Raw genomic sequence first — 19630 nt, 5'->3', positions numbered from 1 at the left:
GTTACATTTAGGTAGTGCCATGTTTGAACTCTTGCTACAAACAGGTTCATCCCCCAAAAATATTGTTTGTTTAATACGATGTATGTATTTGAATAAATCAATATGTATATCATTGTAATTTGGCCTGGAAACAGGACAAAAGCCACAACCTTAGCTCAATACATTTATTTTATCTTGGGACAGACAGTGGTAGTTAAAGTGATAACTTGTACAGTATCTGTATAGGAAGTTGGGACTGCCAACAAATTAGAAAGTGGTATGGAACTTACACTCATGGACTCTGATTGCGTGCAACCGAGCTTGTTGTGCCACTTCCTCTTTTGTCCTGATCTGTGTTTCTTCCCTCCCCTCCTGATTGTTTTGGGGTTGGGCTTGGTCTGTTGTAATTTTGACATATGCCTTTTCTGTATCTTGCCAGTTCCTCTAAAAAAGAAGAGGAGCGAATACCCTCAAGTATGGGCACTGTCATCGAGGTCCCTTCCGTGGGAGGGTCCATTTCAGTGTTGATCTGTCGATCCCTAAAATCATCATTGATCGTGTAATATCGACTTCTACTTCAAGAGCCATCTTTAAGAAAATCCCAACTGCTTCTTTTATTGCCTAGAGCCTCCAAGTTTTAAGATAAGGGGGGTTATTCTAACTTTGGAGGAGGTGTTAATCCGTCCCAAAAGTGACGGAAAAGTGACGGATTTACCACCAGCCGTATTACGAGTCCATTATATCCTATGGAACTCGTAATACGGCTGGTGGTATATCCGTCACTTTACCGTCACTTTTGGGACGGATTAACACTCCTCCAAAGTTAGAATAACCCCCAAAGTCTCTGATCTGTAGATATTTAAAGAACGTTCTCCCGCCCAAACCCAACTTTGTCTGGAGGTCACTAAACAAGCATAGATGTCCCTGGCTAAAGAGATCTCCAAGGCTACTCACCCCTGCTTGTTCCCATACTCTACAAATACTGTCATGGAATATTAATGGGAAAAGGGAAGGGCACCTCAATGGGGTATATCTATTATATCTTGTGATAGCTGTCTTAACTTTAAGCTGCTTCCAGACCTTATAAGCTGGCACGATTATCTGTAACTTGACATTCTTTTAATAACTGTGCTCCATGTTTCTCACAGAACACCCTCGAGCATACTTGTCTACAGTCAAGTAATATGGTTGGTAGTTCCAGTTGTGAATGGGCGATTCCTTCCCTATCAGTAATGAGGATCCCCATATTTTCCAGCTGTGCCAACCAATAATAGAATACGTGATCCATTAATAGCATCCAGAACTTCCTCTAATGTAAAAAGAAGAGTGTTGTTCCTTTAATAAGCTCATTATCACCAAGTTGGTTCCTATTCCACTCATGTGCAGTCCTGGATTCCTGCAGATAAATACTAGAAAATTGTGGCACCCGGTCTTCTTGGGTATGGCAACTTTGATTGTTGAAGTAGCAGAATCTTTAAAATATGGATTATTGACAATTTGCTAATAAGCACAGCTATCTTTACATCTAGAGGCATTTATTAATGCAGTCCATGCCTCAGATTCCTATTTGCCAATGCATTCTTATATGCTTGCCTACATGCTACTACTTCATTACTTACTCTAGGTAATCTGTTTACTGCCTCCTTCGGCTTTTGTAAGCTTTCATTCAGTTGCAATCAAATCATCCATTATGGGTCCTAATCGATTTCACTGGGTTGCCAGACTGGCTTTAACAAACCTGACAATCCCTAGGAAGGCATTCTTAATATCCCCGTCCTCAGAATTATCATCAAAGCATATATTCACTTGAGCATAATTTCTTCGACTAAACTTGAAAGAAAATCCTTTTGAATGTTATTGCTCCACTTAATTCTGATACCATTTAATGTAGCCACCTCCATAACATTGGTGCAAACTGCACAACTAGCCTTTGCGTGTTATCCAGGCAAGCAATATCAAGAATTTGTGCATTATGGTCTTTAAGGCTGTTTAGATGCGTCCTGAAATTTGTAATTAAACAGCTAAAAGCACAGATGACTAAGATAAAATCAGTAGTCGATCTACAGTCTCTACTCATAAAAGTGCACTCAAAATGAACTTGTGAGTCAGTGACCTCATTGGCAAAAGCCAAATCAGAATTAAAAATTGAATTATTTAGTTTATCACCATACACATCATGACCATAATGAGATAGACCCTGATGCACACATAGCCACAATTTCCCCTTGGAGGATGGGGACAGGTGCAGGTGTTAAAATGACCCCCTGCTGCCCTAATCACCAGATTATCCCTACCTTTCACAGAGCAAAGTGTTTTCAATTCTTTTACAATACTATCAATCACAAAAACTTCCTCTTGGCTAAAAATTGTATTAAAATAATTAAAAATATACAAATGAATGCTACTGGCAATTTTAAGGCCAATAACTTGATAGTAAGGTGAATCCAGGTTTTTATTTTAAAAAAATACAGCTTTGATAGCAAAATGGTAATATAAGTGATGAGACCTCCCTTTGCTCTCCCTGCCAGGGAGGCAACGTCTTGTAATGAAGTGTATGTGTATGAAATATGGCATAGCCATTAGCATGGTATTGATCAGTGGCCCATGTGTCATTAAAACACAGGATCCCAAAATCCTTAACAAAGGAGAACCAGTCACGGTTCTGGATTCTGTTCTTAATACAAGCTGCATTCCAAAGTAAGTGGCTCATCTTTTTATCATGGTTAGAAATTGATTCGGTGGTGCTGGAAGCTGATTCAAATTGTTCAGACCAAAAATAGCAATCTTCTGGCAGATAATCTTTTGTGATTCTGTAGGACTTGATGTGTTTAAATTGGAGCTAATACACTCGTAATTATTAAGCCTGAATCTTTCTTTTTCTTCATTCCTAAGGCTCAAAGCAAGTAAACCAGATTCAAATTGTTGATCATTGAGCCAATCAGTTGCATCCAATTGCCCCAGAGTAGCAATTTGATTCATAACAGGAACAACCAATTATCACCATAGTAGCAATTCGATTTATAATAGGAACATTCTATAGGGAGTTAGCATGTCTCTGTCTCTGATCAAACATCTGCTTGTTAGCAAAATCACTTATTTCAGGAGGTTTGTAAAAGAGGCCCAGACGTGAGGTGCCAATCCTTGTGTTTATCAACCATGCCTCTGTGAGACAGCGTAAAACATGCCTGATCGAATTAGGAGATCTAAAATTCATTACAACACAATCACCCATATCGGTCTTTGACCTCCTACTTACCCAGCTTACTCTACGAATCGTATTTAGATTGTCGAAAACTGGGTAGTGAGGCCTTCTCTTTGTCCCAACCATTTGATAGATTAATTTCTGAGACTCTCCCAAGTGTCTGATTGGTCTCAAGGGGAGAAAATACTTACAAATGGCCTTGCCTCTGGTGGGAGTCCAATTTGACTTGATTAGTAAAAGGGGGCTAAACAGTCTTGTCGAACGTGCCAAGATGGTGGTCTCAGATCTCTTATACATATTTCCCCCCGCAAACGTTTGTGCTGTGGAGAGAAGCCATCACTCCTTCCTGTTCTTTCTGGTCAAGATCATCAACCAAAGCACAATGACTGACTGGACCATTCTTATGTGCAATTCGGTGGACATCCCCCTAAATGCCCAGCATGGACTTCGCATCCTGTATCCCTGCGAGACAGGTATTAGCAGTGTTTTCAACCATCTGTAGCCTGGACAAACTTTGATCCAGTGATTTTTTTAACCAGCAGTTCCAGACCCTCCATAGTCCTCATACAATTACTACTAATTTCTCTTGCAATCACACCCATAACATTTGTCAAATATGTAGTGATAGAGATTGATTCTTTGCCTGTGATGCTAGCACGCTGAACATCCATTGTCCTTTTGCCCATTTGATGGTTGTTGGGCACACCAGACAAAGCTAGATGCCGTAGCCAAGACGGGTGGCTTCCTCAGCATCTTCCAGGCTCTGACGGGCACAAACGGCCATAGCTAGCACCCCTCCTCCTGTCTGTGGGATGCTGGGGGGTGTAATCCCACCGCAGCAACCACAATGCAGCCAGAAATGCGGACACTAGAAGTACTATTCACATACTCCAAAAAGCCTTTGCAAACGGACTACACATACTTTTTAAATGCACAGTAATTGTGCTCACTCCAATGTTTGCACAGGCAGTCACCACCACATCCTACATTTGGTAGGTCTGCAGGAAAAAGATCATGCATGAGGAAAATGTGTATTACTGTTTCAGGGGATTGAGTAATTTCTTAAATGATGAGTTAAAATAAGACACCAAACTTGCATCTTCGTAACCAACCATCATTCGTGGAAACCATAAATCACATGCAGTTCAACCCACATGCTACGTTGCACCACACAGTAACAGTTATATTGTACTGTAGATTGGTGTAGTATTTACTAACCCCTGATGGGGATTTATAGCACTTTGTAGAGGGATTATACACTAGTGTGCGATGCCCAGAGTTAGTTTCCAGTGATAGCTCTAAGAGTTGCAGATGGACATTTATTTTGCAAAATTTTGGGAGCTGGTGTACCAATTAGTTGCATTTATATGACAGTCTAAAGGAAATTTAGTTAATTGTTGGTATTGATGTAGCTACTTCAGTTATGTATCAATTTGCATATTGTTGTCCAATCAGTACTCACCACTAGTACAAGACACTAGTCACACATACCAATACTCGCCGACCCAACGGAAAGCATTACAGTCCACCCACACCCTCGTGCATGTAGAATAGCATCAAAGCCTCACATTTGGCTATCACCAGCTGCACTTTTCAGTGGCGTAACAAAACGTGACATCCCCTCCCCTCTCACCCCCCCCCCCCCCTCTCCCCAACCCCCCTAAGGTACCTGGAGGGGGGGGCGTTCCCATCTGGACCCAGTCAGGGGCTTGCCGCCGTGCACAGTGTACTGTGCTGAGTGGACACCCTGGCGCTCGCCCCCCTCCCCCGCACAGCGGTAGCTGCGGGCGCCTTTGTTATGCCACTGGTAATCTTGTACTACCTCCCGTTCGGGAGGCTTTGGACAACCATTCACCCTTGAGGAGCAGCAACACCTGACAGCTCACTCGCTCGGACACAGAGCACCTCGAAAAGACTCGGTGCAATCACAGACACAAAAAAAACGATCCTTCACTGCAAAAACCACAAAGTCACTCAGATGTGACAAAAATAAACCTGACCAGCGAGACTCTGCTCTGTGAGAAAGACTAAAGAGGGAAGGAATGTGGAGAGAGAATGCGAGGAGAGGGTGTGGGAGAGGACGTGGGTTAAGGCCAGGGGTGTAGGAGACAACAAATTTCTGGGGGGGACAGGGACAGCCTTGGGGACTTTCAATCAACCCTATACAAATCGCTCGTTGTTTACGAACTGCAGGCTCCGATAAATATACACAATCATATATATTGGAAGTGAAATAGGGAGAAAGGAAAGCATGTTTTCACAGTCTGAAAGTATCTTTTATTGTTATTTACATTCACAAAGAAATTAGCTCAAATGTGAAAATAACATGTTGATTAACCTTGCATCTTCATGCACCAAGCAAATCAAAGGAGGAGGGTAAAAAGGAAGCACATACCCTTTGCGCCCCACAACCATCATGCCCTTTGCCTCATGCCAATTGGAACCGCACTGGAGAGATCAAAAGCAATTAGGTACAATAGTTGTAAACTGTGCTCGGAAACCATAGTTCTAAGAACACTTCTACTCCTGTGTGTGATCTTGGGAAGCTCAGCTCCACATCAGTCATAACTAGAATCATTTCAACTGAAGAAGCTCTTGGAGTTACAGGCTATATAAACATAGATTCTCTAATCTCTGTATAAACTGCAGTCACTAATTTCTTTAGAAACGGCTGTTTGTGATGCACCAAGTCACATGCGTGTAAAGAAAAGACATTCACTGATTATAAAGAAAAGACATCAGAAAATGACTATGATAGGGTTATTACAGTCGAGTTCTGACATTACAATGCCTTCTGCCAGAGCTAGCAGCCAAGGTAAAAGGCAGATCAGGTCACAGAGCATAATTAATAAAGCTGTTTAAAGCAAAAAATGTAATGCTGCTTTTCTTTCTTCTGCTCTACTTTAATAGCTTGAGATGACAGAAGCTATGCACTAAGGTTTTAAGTGGTTTGTGGGAAAGTTGGTGGTGTGACCATGTATTATATGGAGTAAAATACCCCCTGTGTACATAAGGATATTGCAAGTCACCTTAAAGTTCATACCTTATAAACAAGCATTGGCAAAGCCAATAAGTCTCCCCTATGCAAGTTCTATTGCCTTTGCCAACATTTTTTTTTAACAATGCTGTACACTAGTGAGACTACTATTCAGCATGGCTCAAAGTTAATGGCCTATAGGAGAATGATGTGTCATCGACTGGTGTGGCATAGTATCATGGAGTAAGTAGAGTGTCCTAGAATGGAGCAGTAAACTTAACTTTAAAGGAACAGGGGTCCCTTAAAAATAAATGCAACACCACTCCCATGAACAATGATATTAAAGAAGATCAAATGTAGTGGGAAACCATCAACAGGGGAAATCGAGAAAGACTGGTATTCGGGCATTACACAAGTTATCTGGATGACCCAATGTCGCCAATTACAAGAAAAATGTAAAAAGTAACCTATATAGTAGAGTGGTTTGGAGGAGGCTGGCCTGGTTTGTAGTGGGTACCTATGGTACTTACACCTTATACCACGTCCAGTTATCCCTTATTAGTGAAATGTAGGCAGTGTCTAGATGCCAGGCTCTCTAGGGGTTGCTGTAGCCAAGGCTTATCTAGAAGACGTGCAAAGCTCATGCAATACCACTGTAGTCACCCAGTACTCACACACGAAAGAAAATACTCAGTGTTACAAAAATAAAGGTACTTTATTTTAGTGACACAAATGCCAAAAATACCATAGAGACTATACTCCCTTAGGAGGTAAGTAGTACACCAATTATATACACTAGTATGCAGCAATAGCAATAAAAACAGTTAGGAAACAGTGCAATCAGTGAAAATCACAATGGTTAGAAATGGGCCTAGGGGAAACACAAACTATGTACTAAGAATGTGGAATACGAATATCGGTTTCCCACCTAGGCAAGTGTGGTGTGTAGAGGGGCGCTGGGAGTATTAGAAACACAAAAGGTAAGTAATAGAACCCTCCTCAGAGCCCAGGAAAGCAGGAGTAAATCACAGTAACTTTCCTAGAACACACAAGAACACGAGAAAGAAGATAATGCAAGAACCAGAAGATACTTCAAGACACAAAGGGTGGATTCCTGGACCTAAAGACCTGTGGAAGAATAGGACTAAGTCCAAGAAGCTCAGAAGAGTCCAGGGAGGACAGGAGCCCCTGCTAACCCGAATCAAGGTGCAAAAGAAGAACCACTGGTGAAGAACAACAGTGAGTACTGCACCCAAGAAGATGGATGCGGGTTCGTGGTTGGTGCAGATGATATCCCACACCGGATGAATTATTGCAGTCTTGTTTGCATCGCTGGATTCCACCAACAAGCCTTGGCACAGGCAAAGCTCATGGTTAGCGGAAAATGGCACTGCCCGGGACCAGGAGGGACCTGGTGGGCTCTACCCAGGAGGAGGAGTCAGAGGGGGCTCTCAGCAACTCAGAGAGCCCACAGAATACCTGCCAGCGCACACAGGAGTCCCCCAGCATGGGGACAAAGGAGTTGCAAAAGGAGGCCCACGCAGCAGAAAAACAAAGGATCCCACGCCGCCAGAGAACCACTCAGGAAGCTGTGCATCTCAGGAAGGAGTGCTGGGGACCGGAGCTACATTGTGCACAAAGAATTTCATGGAAGGATGCCACACGCTTTGGGAACTGAAAAACACGTGGTACACGGGTACTGTCTTGCGTGAGAAGGCAAGCTCTTACCTCCACCAAAGTTGGACAGTAGTACGTCAGGACCATCAGGACCACTTCAGTCTACCATCCGTGATGCAGGATCCATGCAACTCGTCAGGAGAGGGAACCCATGCAGATGGTCATCGTTGCAGAGAGATGCCTGCTGAAGCAGGGGAGTGACTCCTTCACTCCAAGGGAGATTTGTTCATTCTTCTGGTGCAGACTGAAGACAGGCTGTCCTCTGAGGATGCACGACCGGGAAACAGCTGCAGTTGCTGGCAGGAGCTGAAGTTACAATGTTCTAGAAGTCGTCTTTGCTTCGTTGTTGCAGTTTGTGGAGTTCCTGGAGGGTCCAGATGCAGTTTCTTCGGTGAGAAGGTGAAGAGAAGGATGCAGAGGATTCCTGCTGGAGTCTTGTAATCTGAATTTGAAGAACCTCCCAAAGGAGAGACCCTAATTAGCCCTGAAAGGGGGATTGGTCAGCTAAACATGTAAGCACCTATCAGGGGACGGCTCTGACACCACCTGCTGGCACTGGCCACTCAGATGCTCCCAGAGTTCGCTGCCAAATTGGAATCCAAGATGGCAAAACCCAGGGACCCTCTGGAGGAGCTCTGAGCACCACACCTGGGGTGATGATGGACAGGGGAGTGGTCACTCCCCTTTCCTTTGTCCAGCTTCGTGCCAGAGCAGGGACTGGGGGTACCTGAACCGGTGTAGACTGGATTATGTAAGGAGGGCACCAAATGTGCCCTTCAAAGCATTTCCAGTGCCCTGGGGAAGGAGGCTACCCCTTACAAACCTATTTCCAAAGGGAGAGGGTGTAACACCCCTCCCCCAAAGGAAATCCTTTGTTCTGCCTTCCTGGGCTTGAGCTTCTCAAGCAACAGGAGGGCAGAAACCTGTCTGAGAGGTGGCAGCAGCTGGGGCTGCCTGGAAAACCTCAGAAGGCTGGAATGGCAATACTGGCGGTCCTCTAAGGAGCCCCCAGAGTGCATGAAATCATACAACCAATGCTTGCAAAAGCCTTGGGGTATGATTCCAACATGTTTGATGCCAAACATACCTATGTTCGGAGTTACCATTATGTAGCTGGGAATAGAGAGTGACCTATTTCCAGTACACGTGTAAAATGGCATCCCCGCACTCCTGAAGTCTGGGAAAATGGTCCTGGAGGTCGTGGGGGCACCTCTGCTAGTGCAGGGGTGCCCTCACACACAGATACTCTGCACCCTACCCTCAGGGCTAGAGGGCCTGCTATAGGGGTGACTTATAAGTGACCTGGTGCAGTGTAACTGGCAGTGAAAGGGTGCATGCACCTTTTCACGCAGGCTGCAATGGCAGTCCTGCAGAAGCCTTTGCATGGACTCCCTATGGGTGGCAAAAGAAATGCTGCAGCCCATATGGATCTCCTGGAACCCCAATGCTCTGGGTACCCAAGTACTATATAATAGGGACTTATAAGGGGGCACCAGTATGCCAATCTTGGGTGAAATATTGGGTTACCAGTATGCAACAACCATAATTTAAGGGAGAGAGCATAACTACTGGGGTCCTGATTAGCAGGATCCCAGTAGACACACTCAAACACACTGGCAAACAGGCCAAATGTGGGGGTAACCAAGCTAGAAAGAGGCTACTTTCCTACAATGTTAGCATCCACAATAATGAGTTACAAGCTTTTATACACCCACTTTTACATCAATGACTCAAATAGTGAATCAAGAAGTCATTAGCTCATAGTACCTATGCTTATGCCAACTTATGTGCAATATCACAAATTCAAGTCAAGGTACTTTGGCCGACGATATTTCGATCCCCTAGACAAGTATCGGGATCATCCTAAGCCTTCGTTAAGCTTGAGTTAAAAGGGTTACAGAGTGCTTGTAACCAAAACGGCGAAGATAAATCTGACTCACGTCTCATATGAGTGACAAGGCAATCAATGGTTTCTGAATCTCTAATCAAGTGCCAATGCCATAAAGTAGTAGTAGAGTGGAGTAGTGTCACAGTGTAATAGAGTGTCAGAGAGTGGAGTGGCAGAGTGTCGTAGAGTGCAAAGGCATAAATAAGAGTGAACTGGAGTAGAGTGAAGTAAAGTAACGTGAACTAGCATAGAGAAAGTTGGGTAGAGTGTTGTTGAGCATAGTACATTGTTGTATAGTGGAGTGGCATAGAGGGTTGTGCAGTGGCGTTGAGTAGAGTATCGTAGATTGAAGTGGCATAGAGTGGTGTGGAGTGGCATGGAGTGGAGTAAAGTGGAATGGAGTGGCATACAGGGAGTTGTGTAGGGAGTTACAGAGTGGAGAAAGTGTTAAAGTTTAATGGAATAGAGTGTCAGAGTCTAGTATCATGGAGTATAATGTCAGAGTGAAGTGTCATAGAGTGGAGTTGGGTGGTCTAGAGTGAAGTGGCATAGAGTACAGTGGTGCAAAGTAGATTGGTGTAGGGTGTGGTGGTATAGAGTGCGTTGGTTTTGAGTAAAGTGATGTACAGTGCATTGACGAAGGCTGCACTGGTTTAGCGTACAGTGCAGCAGCGTAGAGTGGTGAACAGTAGAGGGGAGCAGAGTGGAGTGGCACAGCATAGATTGCAGTGGTTCAGAGTGATATGTCAGAGTGATGCGGTGCATGGTAGAGTGGAGTGGTGCAAGGTAGAGTAGACTGGTGTAGAGTGCAGTGGTGGAGTGCAGTGATGCAGAATAGAGTGGCATAGAGTGTAGTGGCATATAGTACATTGGTGTAGAGTGCAGTAGAGTGGCATATAGTTGAGCAGTGCAGAGTAGAGTGCTGTGGTGCAGAGTAGAGAGTAGTATAGTTCAGTGGCAGAGTGCAGTGCTGCAGATTAGAGTGTTATTAAGGGCAGTGGTGTAGAGTAGAGTGGCATAGAATGCATTGGTGTAGAGTGTAGTGATGTAGAGTGATGCAGAGGAGAGAAGAGTGGCTTAGAGTACAGTGGTGCAGAGTAGAATAGAGCTGCATAGAGTGCCGTGGCATAGAGTAGATTGCTGCAGAGTACAGTATAGTGGTGAAGAGTAGATTGTTGCAGAGTGGAGCATAGTGATGTAGAGTGCAGTAGCATAGAGCGGTGCAGAGCAGATTGGAGTGGCGCAGGGTACATTGGAGTGGTGCAGGGTAGATTAGATTAACATAGCATAGAGTGGAGTTGCGTAGATTGCAGTGGCATAGAGGAGATGATTTCAAAGTAGAGTGAAGTGCCTACAGTGGAGTGGTGTAGAGTAGATTAGAGTGCCATGGTACAGAAAAGAGTGCAGTGGGACCTAGAACAGTGACATTGAATGCAATGGTGCAGATTAGAGGGTCACAGAGTACAGTGGTGTATTGTCGAGTGGCATAGAGTGCAGCCGCCTAGAGTGCTGTGGCGCAGAGTACAGTGGCATTGAAAGCAGTGGAATAGAGTGCTGTGGTGCAGAGTAGATTGGCATAGAGTGCAGTGGCATAGAGTGCATTGGTTTTGAGTAAAGTGGTGAAGAGTGCACTGGCAGAGTGCAGGGGTGTAGTGTACAATGGTTAGAGTAGAACAGCATAGATTGCAGTGGCGTAGTGTAGAGTGCTGCAGAGTAGAGTGATGTAAAGTGGAGTGGTACATTATAGATTGCAGTGGCGTAGAGTAGCACAGAGTGGAGAAAAGTGGTGTAGGGTGCAGTGGCATAGGGTAGATTGTTACAGAGTACAGTGAAGAAAAGATAGAGAAAAGATAATATACTTCAATATGTTGAAGTATGGAACGATAACAACATAAATAATAATGCTAGGCATAATGGCCCAAAATGAAATATGGCTTCTGCCTGTTAGCCATGCTATAATCAAGCCCTTCATTACCTAGATAACAAAACATTAAACACAAATCTTAGAAAAATATACCCTTCTAATAGCTAAATTGTTGTGTGAAAAGGTAAAATCTAGGCCCAATCTCAGCCTCACTGCTTCACCAACTGGTGTGATCTTAGTCAAATACAAATATTGTGTTTCACAGAGTCTCCTTTCTAGCCTGCAGGCACCAGGCTGAGTGGGACTCTGTTTCCTCTTTAGATCTTCCTCATTGTCCTGCAGCTCCTCTTAAAGGCCTCCTGCAGTGCTCCTCTTCAAGGCGGCAGCAGGTGATGCAGACAGTAATCACCCAAAACTCTTCTCCTCCTCGTGCCCTTTGTTCTTATGAGCACCCTTAATGCCCACAGCTGTGAACAGGACAAACAAAAGGGCAGAGGGTGCAGGGGGCCTCCTGACTCACCTTCATTCTGTACAGGGCTATTATAAGTAGCGCTTTTGTGCGCTAATGGCCCTCTGAATAATAGATGTAAAAGGGGAAATTATTTTGTCCCCTTGTCCCCCCCACCTTCGTCCCCCGAGTCCCCCACCCTCCAAAATCTGGGGGGGATTCATCCCCCGCGTCCCCCACACTTCCTACGCCCATGGTTAAGGCCAGAGCTGCCGACTTTGAAATTCGGGGTCCAGGTCTGAGACGTGTGGTTAGCACAACGTCCTGTGGTTCTGGCAAATCCCTTACTCTTCCCCTTCTTAAAAAAAATGAAGCCGACCTTGTGTCTGGCCAGATCCATTACTCCCCACGTGCTTTAAAAAAACACATGAAAGTGACCTCGTGTAATGTAACTGGTGCTCACCTCTGCATAGAGCGTGCGCTGAAGTACTGCCCCGGGACACTGCTCAGGACAAAAACACTGCCAAAAAATCACGCAGCACAGATCGAAGGACGAGGTGAAAAATGTTGAAACTATAGCTTACTCGGTGCTAAATAAAGGCTGAGAAACGTGCGTAAGGATCTGGCATCCCAGCAATGAGATAGTGACTTAAAGCTGAGGGGGAAGAAAGATTGTAATGGGAAGGAATGTATGCACCACCAGAATGCACGGTGTCCCACCTGGAACCATTCCTTGAAGTAAATTCTGAAGCTGCCTTATCTGTGCATTCAGATACCCTGTGTTTTTTTTTTTTTTACTAATATCGCTTCGGGTGCAGAGATCTTTCAGCTCTGATTTACAATGTTAAAAGCGAGACTACAGATCCCAAAATGCAACGATCTGTTGCCTAGGCATCAGGAACTGTGTCACGTATGACCTGGGACCACTTGACAGCTGTAAATGTAATCAGCTGTTTGTGTTTTGCGTATGCATATTCCACAGTTATGAAGGATCTAATTTAAAAACGTTTCCCTCCAAAAAAAAAACAGCAGAAAAGACGATACGCGAGGGCGAAAGCAATACGGTATTAACTGGGTATATTAACAAAATGTGAATGGTAATAAAAACAGTCGCGAGAAGGACAGGGGAGTTGTTGAAAGTTCGCCTGCTGTGTCCTAGACACGTCCCCTCCCCATGTTTCTAAAGAGGCTCATGTTTGGCTGTGGAGGGGACAGTTGCCCCGTGGCTGTGTTGTGCTGCGGTAGCCAATACTGGGCTGTGGAGAGATTCGAGCATTAACCCCTGCGTGCCCGGTCTGGGCAGCTGGGAGCCTGCGAGCGTTTCCCATGAGCCAGCTGCGGCCGGGCTGCCTGTCACAGATGCTCCGTGAGCTCCGGCAAGTCTCAGAGCCGGTGAGGGTGCCCTTAGGACTGAGAGGTGCCCGGTACACGGTGGTGGCAGCAGCAACACTGGGCGCACTCCTGACCTGCCCGGCAGCCAGGTCCGTGCCCTACAGAGAGTGCCAGGCTGCAGGCAGTGCGGCCGGACCAGTGCCGCACCATTCCCACTTGCAGCCAGGAGCTGGGATTCACATGAGACTTCACCAGCGCGGGGGGCAAACTCCTCTCCTGCGGCGGTCGCAGTAGCCGGCCAGGACGGCAGGGTTCCTGATTACCAAAACCCCGGTCCCCGGGCGGTGCAGGAGGGGGTACAGAGGTGGGGGCTGCCAGTGGGCACCCGAGAGAAAAGCTCCAGGGAGTCTGAGATTGGAGGAGGTGCGGGGGTGTCAGGCTGCAGAAAAGTGTGGGGCAGCACACTGGCTGAAAGAGAGTGAGTTGAACGCTGCTGCGGGGTGAGGGGCCAAAGGGGTGCAATACTGCAGGAAAGTACACGATGCGTGGAGTGCCTGAGTCAAGCAGAGATTGACTGTGGGTGAGGCAGGCTGCATGAGGGTGTGAGACCGCGGTGGTTCAAACTGAGCGGGGAAGTGAAAAATTAACTGAGGCTGCAGAGGGGTCCCAGCCTGCAGGAGGGCCCTACACTTAAGCAGAGTGTGAGGCAGCCAGAGTGCTGGAGGGCACAGGTTTTCAGTCTATGGGGTGGTGTAAACATACAAGAGGGAGACACGCTTGGGGAGTGTCAAGTTGCAGGAGGGGCCACACTTTAGCAGGGTGTGAGGCTGCTGTGGCGCAGAGGTTTCCAGTCTACAAGGTTTTGGTGTAAGCATGCAGGAGGGAGGTACGCTTGGGGAGTGCCAAGTTGCAGGAGGGCGCTACACTTAAGGAGGGTGTGAGGCTGCCAGGTTGCAGGAGGGGCTACGCTTAAGCAGGGTGTGAGGCTCCTGTGGTGCAGAGGTTTCCAGTCAATAAGGCGGTGTACGCATACAGGAGGGAGGCACGCTTGAGGGGTGCCAGGTTGCTGAGACGCGAGGCTCCAGGAGGTTGGGACGCTACAGGGTGCCAGGCTCCAGAAGGTGGTAACTCATAGGTGTGACCCAGTTTGCGGGGGAGTGGACACTGCAGGGGGTGTAAGTCTTCAGGGGCGGGTTTCTGACAGGATATTGGGTTCATGTAGTGCCATCACCTCCAGGCTAGCGCCCCTCTGCCGGGGAGGAGTACATGCCCCTGCGGACCGTGCCGCCCCCATGCCCACCCCCCGCGCCTTGGCCGCCCTGGTGCTCTGCTGCCTGCTGGGGCCTTGCCGGGGCACCTGGAGCTGCGGGGAGCTGAGCTGCGGGGAGAAGGAGGGCTGCTGCGTGTTCGGCAACTCCAGCTACACGGAGATCAAGTGCTGCCAGCTGCCATTCCACACTTTCCTGGACAACGTGGGCTGGTTCGTGCGCAAGCTCTCCGGGCTCCTCATCCTGCTGGTTCTGTTCGCCATCGGCTACTTCCTGCAGCGCATCATCTGCCCCAGCCCGCGCAGGCCGCCCGGGGGGCGCAGCCAGCGCCCTGTGCGGACCGACCTGGAGGGCCCGGCCGCCCTGAACCCGGACACCCGCGAGGGCTCGCAGGACTCCCTGCTGGACAGCGGCCTGCTGCTGCCGCCGGAGCACGAGCTGCACATCGTCTCGCCCGTCTTCCTGCAGCTGCCCAGCTACGAGGAGGTCAAATACCTGCCCACCTACGAGGAGAGCATGGGCGCGCACAGCCCGGTCATCGTGCTGCCCGTGTCCGCCATCCCGGCCCTGCCTGTGCGGGAGCCGGAGGGGGCCCGGGGCCCCAGGTGAGAGGGAAGCGATACGTATCTTAGGTGCCACACCACTGACCTTGTGAGCAGGAGCCGGCACATGGCCCCGGGAGAGCTGGACAATGGGGGGCCAAGGAACAATGGTCCGCGGGGGGAAGGGCCCCCCTCAATGGAGCAGGAGCCACCTGGTAAACCAGACCCTGGCCACAGAAAAGTAGGACAATGGGGGGCCACGGCCAGGGACACTGGTGCGCAGGAGGAGGGGACCCCCTCAAATGAGCAGGAGCCAACTGGTAAACCAGAGCTTGGCCTTGGACCCAGGAAAACAGGACAATTGGGAGCCAGGAAAACTGGTGCGCAGTAGGAGGGGTCCCCCTCAATGGAGCAGGTGCTAGCTGGTAAACCAGAGCATGGCTTGGCCCCAGGAGAGCAGGACAAAGGGGTACCCGTGTCCCCATGAGGGGGGCTGCACTTTAGTGAAACAGGTGCTGGCCAAGTAATCCGGAGCTAGGCCATGGTCCCGGGAGAGCAGGGCCAGATAAGGTTCTGGCCTGGGTCCCAAGCACGCGGCAGGTGGCTGACGTCTCATGCCAGAAGAAGGTGGCCTGGTGAGCACGAGCTGACCCTCTGACCTTTTGTGAGCAGGACAGGAGGTGAGGGGCCAAGGCCTATCAAGGCGGACTGCCAGCCGCATCCCCGATCAGCAAGAGGCGGCTGGCGCGCGCGAGTGGGGACAGGAGCACCAGCCGAGCACAAGCAGTGGTCCAGGGCAAAAGAAGTGTGGACGGAAGTGGGTCCGAGCGAACAGTGGACTAGTTGTGGCCTGGGGATGCATGGGGCCTCGGGTGAACTGGAGGGGGTGCACTTGGAGACTCCTGCCATCCGCAATCGGAAGCTCCTCTGGGATTTCTTCCTCCGTGGAGTGACCCACTGAAAGTGGCTCCATGGACTTCACACATAACTGTACCCAAAACTGCTATGCGCTTGGAACTCAGACATCCTCTACACAAAACGGCCACGTGCAGATTTTTCCGCACACATCTTAACCTTCCCAGCTTGGAATAATATGCAGCTGCACGTCAGCCTTATGCCTGTTCGCCAGGCACGGAGTATGAAAGCTTAGCGGTGTCTCGAGGATTCGTCCACTTCCACCACATCACGGAAGTAAACACCCAGTCACACCTGTGGCCCATTGCAACCACCCACAAATGGTCAGAGGGGAAACGCAGGCCCTTGCAGGGCAGGGTGGGGTAGGAGGCACAGCCCTCTAGCGCCCCCCAATCAGCCTAAAGCTCATGCATTTATGTGGCATATGGAAGAATGAGGGGCCCCGCTTCACATTCTGCAGGAGGGGGCATTATTTTGCGCACGAAAATGCTTCTTCCAGTCATCTTCTTTAGAGCCCCGCCATCAACCTCAAGTACGTCTTGTACCTTTCCTTCCACCCCTCCATGACAACTAGCCCCCTCCCCCCCCCCCCCCACCACAAGCACGGGTTCCCAATCACTGCCCCCACACAGTATATGTGTGGTGCAATTATCGAGGCCTTCTGTAAGCCGGAAGGCCTAGCATGGGCGTTACAACACGCGCTGCACTGCTAGCGATATACTACTAAAATACACATTTCAGATCATATTTGCATGAAAGCACCACCTACTCCAGTTCTGACATGTATATATTTTGCACTTTAGTCAAGATCCTGGAGAATGCTTGCCACACTTTTCTATTAAAATCCCCCACACACCTCTGGAGACTTGTCCAAGAGAAAGCCGTGTTTCCCTTCCTTGTAATAAAGTCTCGATTTCTTTGCAGTTTCAGTGCCCCTTGTTAGCCATGCATTATTACCTAACCCACAACCCTGCATCTGCAGGTACTAATGTCACCTCGGACACCAGTCTTTTTAATCAAACCTGTACCTTAACCCCACAGCCCTCTGAACAGCGAGGTGGCAGCAATCCTCTGCCTAAGGAATGTTCCTACCGAGTGTCCACCTGTTCTGGATTTCCATTTCAATCTACGCCCTTCAGTGAATATAACTCTTTTGGAGAACTTCTATGTTTTCCAATTAATTGTACTAGGGCCACGCCAGCGCCCCCTGGTGGCCCGTCCAAAGCACAACGCATGTGGGTTCCTTTGTAGAGCTTATCCCCAACATTCCCGCACCTGCTAAGTGAAATAGGACCCAGCTGCTCCGGATATTTAGCGTGTGACCCAAAGGGGGCGACAGCTGATCCCGGTGCACTCTGGGAAATCGGAGACTATCTACATCCGGCAATAGTGACAGCGGCAAGAACTTTTTACATATCAAAAACGCCTTTCCTTCCAGAAATGCTTGTGGACTGGCGGGCTTAAGGAATGTGTTCTCTGTCCTTCCAAGACAATGGATTGAGTCCCAAATGCTTTATCACTTGGCGAGAAGCTGTCTTCCTCTGCAGATAGGACCCCTTAGAAATACCACAGCACGATGTGTACAAAAAACTCATTGCAACTCTTTCCCAAAAACCTGAAGAAGTGTTTCTTTTAATTGAGGACTGGCCTTTCACCGTCCCTATGGCTTAGCGCAGGGAGACCCTGGGTAGCTGTGCGCTCTATAAAATCAAATTATAAAATCAAATCAAACTACAAGTGCCTGCTAATCTGTGCCCTGTTCATTGGGTGCGATGTGGCTGCCCCAAAGATTGTCCCCAACGGCCTGTGGCTGCCCGAAGACTGCCCCAAGGAGTTTTGGCATCCCCAACGCCTGCCCCACATGGCCGTGGCATCTCCCAAAGACTGCCCCAAGGGGTTGTGGCATCCCCCAAAGAGCTGTGGCATCTCCCAGAGAGCTGTGGCATCTCCCCAAGACTGCTCTCACAGGGCTGTGGCTGCCCCCAAAGAATTTTCTTTTCATTTTCAGAGACTCCATGCCCGCCAGCCTTTCACTACGGTACAAGTCGGGACTCAAGGACAAATCTCACGTGTTTATTCCACACAGCATGTATGCATCAAAATTCAACCAAAGAAATCTGGAAACGCTACCAAAACAGTTGGAAGATTGACATCTACGCCGACCCGTCCTCTTCATGCTCTCCAAATATTTGAGTCCATGTTCGTGCTTGTGCGCACTGTATCTATCAAGACTTGAGAATCATTTTTTTTTTTCGAAAAGGAATATATTGTAAACTCAAATAACATTTTTTAATTGAAACGTTTTCGAATATTATTTCAAAGTTTAATTTGTCTTTATTGTGTGGGTGGTATTTATGTGGTGCAGAAAATAGCAGCAGTCTTTACTTAGAAATGTGAGATATGCGTCAGCCATGCAGGTTACACACAGCACGTACGGGGGTTTCTATCATTGGCAGTACCTCTGACAATATGCAGTAGCAAACACCAAATTATGCGGCAGTCTTTATGCAGCAACAAAAGGCAAATGATGCAGCATGTTGTGATAGCATTACTTTATTATTTTTTTCATTTTTACACCTTAACAATGTCTAAGCAAAAGTTTCAGCTCATTAGTACAAGCTGAACACACAAATGCACCAATAATAAACATCTAGGTGACCAGTCAACCTTTGCGACAGGCTTTCTACTCTGTGACAATTCGTATCCCTGCATGTTTAGTAACCTTTCATCCATTTGAGCTAGAAACTTGTTGTTTGTTAAAATCTACAGCTTATGCGTGAGATGATGGACTATTTGGCAGATGCGACAAATTTAAAATTATGCAGAAAATGCGCACCCACAACATCACATAACTCCAGTGACCCTGATCATGGGCAGACGAGTTATTAACTCAGTACGGATAATGCCAGATACAGATCTGCCAAAATATTGAGATTTTTATATCGCCCTGTTCTTGTATATTGGTTTCCAAAATATCGTCAAGATAAGACCATGTGTAATTAAGAAGAGTAAATCTATACTTTCCTTTATATACGTACCTTGAAAATATGTTGGCAGTGAATATTATGGATTTGTTATGCGTGTAGATAGAGCATATTCACTTCTATATTTTGATATAGAACCTGCCCAATTGTCCATCTGCTTGAAGTTTTTTTTTTGCCCAGCCTGGTGCTTCGCTAGGACCAGTCGCACTACAAGCGTAGCTCTTCAGAGACCACCACCACTGCCAAATGTAGTCCCAGTTCAGTACCACAGCTGCCTAAAGTTGACTCAACCTTAGGCATCTTTATTCTCCCATCCTAAAACCTCCTGTCTCCTTGTCTCACTCTTGCAGGTTGCATTTCATCTCACCTATCTCTCTGTGTCATTATTTTCCCATCTCTTCCTCTTCCTTCCACTTTCTCCATTTTCTGCCTGAGTGCTGGGTCCCTCTTCCTCCAACTACCAGCTACAATACACAACTGATTTTTCTCCTTCTAAACATCGTCACTAAAGTTAAATGCGTTTTAAAGCTATATATATATATATATATATATAT

The 19630-nt window shown here is 47.4% G+C and overlaps 1 protein-coding gene across 1 annotated transcript; it reads left to right on the top strand.

Moving 5' to 3' along the window:
• The first annotated feature begins 13249 nt into the window (after window positions 1-13249).
• Window positions 13250-19043, top strand: C11H3orf80 (chromosome 11 C3orf80 homolog). Its single transcript, XM_069213257.1, has one exon. The coding sequence runs from the start codon at window positions 14660-14662 to the stop codon at window positions 15242-15244; it is 585 nt and encodes a 194-aa protein (XP_069069358.1). The 5' UTR covers window positions 13250-14659; the 3' UTR covers window positions 15245-19043.
• Window positions 19044-19630: the final 587 nt, after the last annotated feature.

This window comes from Pleurodeles waltl, chromosome 11, assembly GCF_031143425.1.
Source record: "Pleurodeles waltl isolate 20211129_DDA chromosome 11, aPleWal1.hap1.20221129, whole genome shotgun sequence".
NCBI classification, from domain to species: domain Eukaryota; kingdom Metazoa; phylum Chordata; class Amphibia; order Caudata; family Salamandridae; genus Pleurodeles; species Pleurodeles waltl.
Note: the sequence above shows the minus strand (reverse complement) of the source record. Positions and strands in the feature narration are given on the sequence as shown.